Source organism: Austrofundulus limnaeus, unplaced genomic scaffold, assembly GCF_001266775.1.
Source record: "Austrofundulus limnaeus strain Quisiro unplaced genomic scaffold, Austrofundulus_limnaeus-1.0 Scaffold7, whole genome shotgun sequence".
NCBI classification, from domain to species: Eukaryota; Metazoa; Chordata; class Actinopteri; order Cyprinodontiformes; family Rivulidae; genus Austrofundulus; species Austrofundulus limnaeus.
The window spans coordinates 1,576,728-1,583,659 of NW_013952409.1; the positions used below are offsets into that span (position 1 = coordinate 1,576,728).

General features: G+C 37.6%; 1 protein-coding gene across 1 annotated transcript in view; it reads right to left on the reverse strand.

Annotated features, from left to right (window-relative positions):
- Positions 1-1,759: 1,759 nt before the first annotated feature.
- mfsd13a (major facilitator superfamily domain containing 13A) overlaps positions 1,760-6,932 on the reverse strand; it is an 8,193-nt gene continuing 3,020 nt past the window's right edge. Inside the window, exons 4-9 of the mRNA XM_014032520.1 lie at positions 4,634-5,083; positions 4,436-4,556; positions 3,274-3,370; positions 3,020-3,191; positions 2,747-2,940; positions 1,760-2,655 (exon numbers count right to left, since the gene is read on the reverse strand). Of these exons, the coding sequence (XP_013887974.1) occupies positions 2,411-2,655; positions 2,747-2,940; positions 3,020-3,191; positions 3,274-3,370; positions 4,436-4,556; positions 4,634-5,083 (1,279 nt within the window). The 3' untranslated portion in view covers positions 1,760-2,410. The remainder of the gene's footprint in view (positions 2,656-2,746; positions 2,941-3,019; positions 3,192-3,273; positions 3,371-4,435; positions 4,557-4,633; positions 5,084-6,932) is intronic.

Sequence of the window (6,932 nt, forward strand, 5' to 3'; positions counted from 1 at the left end):
GAAAAGGTGGGACTGAGAAGGTGAGGAGTATAAGCAACATTTACATTTAATAAATATCCAGGTGCCATCCAGAAGCTATTTTTAAAGAAAACAAAGTTTTTTTTAGGCTTGCAGATTAAATTTGTTCAGTATGCACTCAATTTATTTTTTGACTAAACTACAATGATTTATTGTCCTGATTTCATTTTCAACTTTGCCTATTTTAATTTACATTTTATTATAGTCATTTTATCTAATATTTCCTTTTATATGCATCATTTCACCTGGCTCCCTGATTTGTTCTTGTTTACAATAAAGCTTTTGTTAAAAAAGGACACTCAACAGTCAGATTCAGTGCTTTTTAACTTTWTTATGAACAAAGGAATGTGCAGTTTGTTGAATACAGAGAACATTGTGAGCTGAGCAGGATGTTGGGTGAGTACGATAATTTTCCTCATAATACATAATTCAACATTTCCCATCTGGCAACACTTTCTCGTGGGTTTCATGCTGAATAAATACCGGTGGAGGAAGTAACTATTTCACAGTTCTTATTTGACGCATTTAAATCTACAGTCAACCGATCATAATCTGACTTCTTTACGGTCCGACTACCCTGGCTGACGTGATATAAAGCTTCCTTGTCTGCCAATCATTRATTTATTACTTTTGACATCTTGGGAAGCCCCGCACGAGGCAGGGCATCAAAAAATTAGTTAAAACTCATGTTGTTCCTCTCCACGGAAATCTTTAGTAAAAGGCGAAAGATTTATACGATCTGAAGAGAAACATGAGTGCTGACTTGTGAACCTGAAGTCAGGGTAAGTGATTCCTGGACATGTACTTCACAGTGACGGTGACGCTGATTGAATACAAAATTGGTGACGTTTAAATGTGTTTAAAACGATACTGTTACAAAAATAAACATAAGCAATGTATGAATTATTACAAATTGGTAAAAAAAATATAACATTATTTCAACAAAAGTTTAGAACATGACGCGCAAGGCATGATGGGTAAAGTTTCGCCAGCACGGTAAAATAGCGCTAAAAATTGTTTTTCTACCTCTTTTAACAAAATTAACGAGACATGATTGCTCATTTATTTAATAACATCGCAATTCAAACAAATAAACACGAAAATGTTTGAGTGAAAAGGGATAAAATCATTATATTGGCTTGTAAAGTTGACGCATGCGCTGTAGTACATCTGTTCAGGCACACGCAGCTCGTGGCGGTGGTCACGCGCTTCTATTACTCTGACAAAGCGTTTAGATGTAACAACATAAACAAATATTTTTTCCTGTTCTTTTAAGTTTATCAAACAAACAAACAATCACTAGTTAAAAGGAGAAAGATGATACTTAAAATTGGCAGAAGCAAAAGGCTGCCTAAAGCTAATAAGTGGCAAAGAACTAGAAGCTGAAAGGAACCAAAGGATAGCTATAACTAGAAAGAAAATCTAAACACAACAAAAAAGCCAGCTGAAAATATAAAAACATTACCTAAAAGCAAACAGCACAAGGTTAGCTAGAAGCAGAATGACAGCAAAAAACACTGAAAGTAGCAGAACAGCTTCTAAAGCTAAAGCAAAACAGTAGCTAAAAGCTAGAATTAGCTGAATTATATTTAAAACTGTAAGATCAACTACATTTAATTTGCAATATTTTAATGGGAAAACTGTTTTTAATAAATTTAAGAAATTAAAAATGTGAAAAATGTTTGCATTTCCTGTTCGATTAAGGGCTTAAAAAAGCTTAAAAGCACAAAATATATCAGAATTCACACAGAAAATATTGTTGCCTTTATTTCTTTTACGTTTCCACAAATGCAACATTTAAATATGACAAAATCAAGTATTACAAATACAAGTGAACAAAACACAATAAACATAGAACTAGAAAATATCACYCACTTCAAACTGGCAGGAAATTCTGTGCAAATTGTATCTGTAAAATCATTTGAAGTGCAGGTTTCATGCAGAATCAGTGGCACTCTGGATTTATTTCAGCCTTTTTTCGTTTTATCAGTGGTATTAGACATAAAAAGTGTAGATCTGTTGTGTTCTTGTGGTTTACAGTTTGTAAATCTGAAAGGCTCCTAAAGCAGAAACACTCCATTTCTGTTTGTTTGTTTTAAAAAGCAACCTTCCTGCTGTTAACTTGGTCCACAAACACCAGAAGGACTGATTGGTTTCATGTTAGCATTTGGTCTTTGATTTACATATAAATATAATCTGAGTTTTACTAGAAAAATAAGGCATAAATCAGTTTTTAGGAAATGTCTTTTTAAGTGTAACCGCACAGCAAACCAGGAAAAGTTTGTGCACCGAGGCTGCAGAGTAAACACACAGCAGCTGCCTGCTTGTTTTTAAGAAATGTAGATATAAAAACTATGATCCCAAAGTGTCTTTGTGCAGCTTTCTCTTCAGTTCAGATGGCCTTGACGTCGATGAGGTGACCGTGCTGGGCTCCCTGCCGTTGGCTCTTGATCCCCTGCAGCTTTCGGCCYTGGAGGGTGAACCGAGACCAGGCGGCCAGCTGGAGCAGGGCGCAGGTGATCGGCACGAAAACCAACATGTAGAAACAACCCAGGCGGAGGGGAGGAGTCGTCCCTGAGCTGGAGGCAGTGTCYGACGCCACAACCGAGTCCTTCTCCCTCTGAAAGATATCATAACCTGAGGACGGAAGAAAAAGATGATTGGAACAGTGTCACAAGACAAAAGTTTGTTTGCTCGACCCAGCGATGAACAGGAGCGGTATCCGCACCGGTGTAAACACAGAGCAGCCAGGTGCCGATGAGRGGGGCGAACGTCTGGCCCGGTTTGGTCAACAGGGCCACCATTCCGAAGAGGAGAGCAGAGGCGGCCTGCTGGCGCCGGTTCACCACGAAGTCCTCGTCCACCAGGTCCGAAACCACCAGCTTCAGCAGCTTACAGGTGCCCTCTGTGAACACCCGGTTACTGGAAACAGAAAGACGGCAAGTTCCAAATCAAAGAGTTGCAACACGACAGCAAACGAACAGAGAGAAAGCCACCGCACCTCGCGATGAAGACGCACAGCAGGTAAACGTGGTCAGCCCCGGCCAGCAGCATGACCACGCTGAGCCCCAGCTTGAGCAGGAACAGCCAGCGGATGACACGGTAAACACCGTAACGTTGGCACAGCGTCAGGAAATACAGGTTGTTCAGGTGCGGGGCCACGTAAGAAATCCCTGCAGGGGAAAAAAAACACCACTAATAACAGTAATAATAATAAAAAAAAAACGTTTTGTGTTCCGTCGTTTGGACTCTTACCCAGTAAGACTGAACCGGCAGAGGCGGAGATTTTATCAGACAAGAGATGTTCGAGGAAGAGAGGAAAGAAGTTGCTGTTGAAGTGGCAGTGAAACACCTGCAGAGACAATATGTGAGCCGTCACAAAGAAACCACGATCAACTCTAAAAGTTTTACGTGGAGAAATAGGCAGATATAGTGTTTCGATTAAAAAAATTACATTTTGTCAAAATATAACAAATAAATATGTTCATATATCATTCCAATGAAKTGTCTTAAATATCCTAAAAAAACTTTGAAGCACTTTTTTGAGCATTAGCAACCAAAAACCTGATTTTGAGGAAAAACGCCTTCAAATGTTGAGATTTTCCCTGTGAGCTATCAAAGCTTTTGTTTCTTTCCAGCTGGAAAATCTCAATATTCAATTACTATTTGAGGTTTCTTTTTTCAAATGACATAAAAATCCTCATTAAAATGATATAAAATAGGATTTTAGATCAAATATTAAATAATATATCTGGATCTACTAATGATATCAGATCTAAGTATCAAAATGTAGCTTTTAAAGCCAAGAATCTGAAAATATAATTAGGTCATTTTGAACAAATTTGAATTAATCCTCATTTTGATGTGATGGGTCACATATAATCTAAAAGAAGTATACTTTAAAATACAAGAAATATATAGTTTACTAAAAAAACATAGTTCAAAAGTTTCTGGCAGCTGCAGAATTATGCTGAACAAAATCTGTTTTGCTGCAGTAAAAAATGCAGTTTCTTAAACTCTTGTTAACATGTTAATTTTTACCCTATAGTTTTAATATTTTATTTTGTTCAATATTACTTTATTTTTAAATACATTTAATAATAATAATAATAACTTCATTTTATTTTATTTGAATATTCAACACTGAGACGCTTTTCTTGCTACTTCACCATAAGCTGTGAGCTGTAGATGGAAGAATTTAAAATAAAACAGTAAAATGTTAGAATAACTCAATGCTCTTAAACACATTCTCACCAACTGTTCTCAAAAACTACAGATTTTGAACCTCTTAACCCCCATGTTTTCAAAGTAAGAGCCCAAGATTGAGAGTTTTTGTATTTCAATAATAATGATATTATATTATTAAGAAACAGATGTAAAAACAAAATAACCTCATCTTTTTAAAAAACAGCCTTACTTGAATTAAGTTCATTGACACAAACCACAGGAAGTTCCTGTGTTTGGACAGCTGCTTCAGATATTGTCCGATAGTGACGGGTTTCTCTGGGTGGGTGAACGGAGCGTGACCGACGCTCAGCCTGAGACGGGACAAATAAAACCAGACCAGTGAGAAGGTAAACAATCACACTTGTGAGTTATTTTTCCAACATCTTACTCTTTTAGAGCAGACGCCTCGTCTTGCTTCGGACGGATTTCCTTGTTGAAGCGACGCTGCAGCAGCCGAGACACCCAGAAGAAACCCAGGATGGAAAACGCCGCCAGAGTCACGCAGAAGAGGCGGAACGAGTAGAAGTCCTCTTTGTCCCAGACCGAGTAGGAGAGGAAAACGGAGAGGGAGCCCAGGGCGCTGAACAGCGAGCAGTGGAAGTTGAGGCGCGTGCGGTCGGCGGCGGACACGGCCAGGTCCGCCATCAGGGCGCTGTGATGGAGGTCCACCATGGTGAGGAAGCCGTCGTACAGGCACAGGCAGAGCAGGAACTGCAGGCCAGGGCTGGCCCACGCCACCCAGAAGGCCAGGAAGGACAGCGCGAACAGAGGGCCATTTGTGGAGAGGGCCTTCAGGCGCTTCAGCACCACCTCTGGAGACGTGATCTGGGAGCCRGACCTGCCAGGAAACCAAGCTCAGTCAGGTTTTTATCAATAAAATCAAATATTAAAACCAATTTTCAACACTATGCAAAACAAAAGRGATGAAACGGTGCAGATGTGACCTTTTTACATAAAATCAAAAACTTTTTACTTCCACCACCCTGAAAATATTTGCCTCGTTACAGAAACACAAACAGAGGCGAGTCTCCTGTTTGACCACAAAGTRGTCAAACCTGGCCGTGTTGTTTTTGCTGCAGCTGATAAGACGTCTGAAAGTGCAAACTGAAAACTTTTGTCAACAGACGGAAAAGTTAGGCCGACCAAAACGTCACGAGGGATCAGAGGCAACGAAAAAAAGTCTCACTAAAGTTCGTTCGTCAGATGCTACTATCTAAACAGTTAAAAATGAAAATTATTTGCTTTGGTTAAACATTTCGATGTRATTAAATCAACATTCATGCCTTTTATTCATCAGTTCATAAACAGGCAGACGGAGTCTTTTTAACATGAGGAAAATTACACTCCTGATTAAATTTACAAGTAAAATCATTTTTATTTCACTCTTTTCACAAATCATATTTATGTTTACAAGATACAGTGTTTACATGTGACTGTTATTTTTATTTTATAATGTTCTTTGTTGAAGTTTTATCCTGTATTTTATTATATAATTATTTTATTTTTGTCCTTTTAATGCTGTGGGAGCTTTGAAATTTTAGACTGCATGACTTTTTTTTCCACTCCAAAAATTATTTTTATGTTTTTCCCTCCATAGTTCAGTTCTGGACCTAAAAAAAACGCAGCTTGTAAATAATGTAAAGGGCCAATTTTATGTGTTTCTCAAGCATATAGTTCAATTCTATACCATAATAAAGTAACTATGTCACCTTCAGTTGTTATTAAAATGCTGTTTATATCTATAAATCAAAAATAAATTTGACTTTGCATCACAGCTGTTTCTAAACACCTTGAAATTGGCCTCTGTCTCTTTAAGAACCTCCTACCGCTTCTGTCACGCCCATTTACACAGCCGTTTACAACCTGGAGTGTTATAGCGTACTTTGCTTTATTAATAAGAAAAAATCAGCAACATTATACGATATCTGTTTCCAAAAATGGCAACTCAGGACACAATAAAACCTTACCCTCAGACTGGAAAGTACATTTCCCGAAGAACCGGAGCGAGTACAGAGATGTTTCAGCTTGTTATATATCTCCTAGTCAGCTTCACAATGTTAAACTGATTTATTTGTTACTAAAATGTGATGTAAGCCAGCTAAAGAACACACAGATTGTAATATAAGTTATATCCCTTCGCTGTTCAGATTCTATTGACTCTTTTAAAAATCATCTTAAGACATTTTTATTCAGACAGGCTTTTAGTTAAGTGCTTTTTATTGTTGTTTTTTATATCTGTGATCTGTTTTATTGTTTTAAATTATTTTTGCTTTCTGTGAAGCACTTTGTGATGTGTGTGTCTGTGAAAGGTGCTATAGAAATAAAGTCTACTTACTTACTTACTTATGAATTATAACTGTAGATCACAGAAAGACTGAATAACCAAACAAAACAACGTGAGTTTTTCAGCTTATCTGGGCAGACAACAGGGGTGTTAGTGTAATTCTGTGTTGGAATTGCATCGTCTTTTAATGATAATCTTATATTAGTCCACTGTTAAATTCCCTTATGTTCATAAAACTATCATATGTAAAGTGGCTCGTACAAATATATATAAAAATAAAAATTCCATCAGAGGGTTACTTCCAAAAATAAAGTTTTGTTCTCATGAATGGCTGCCCCGGAACAGTACAGGATTTCACAAACGTATGAATGAGTCAAAGCAACACTCTGTATGTTTCTGATGA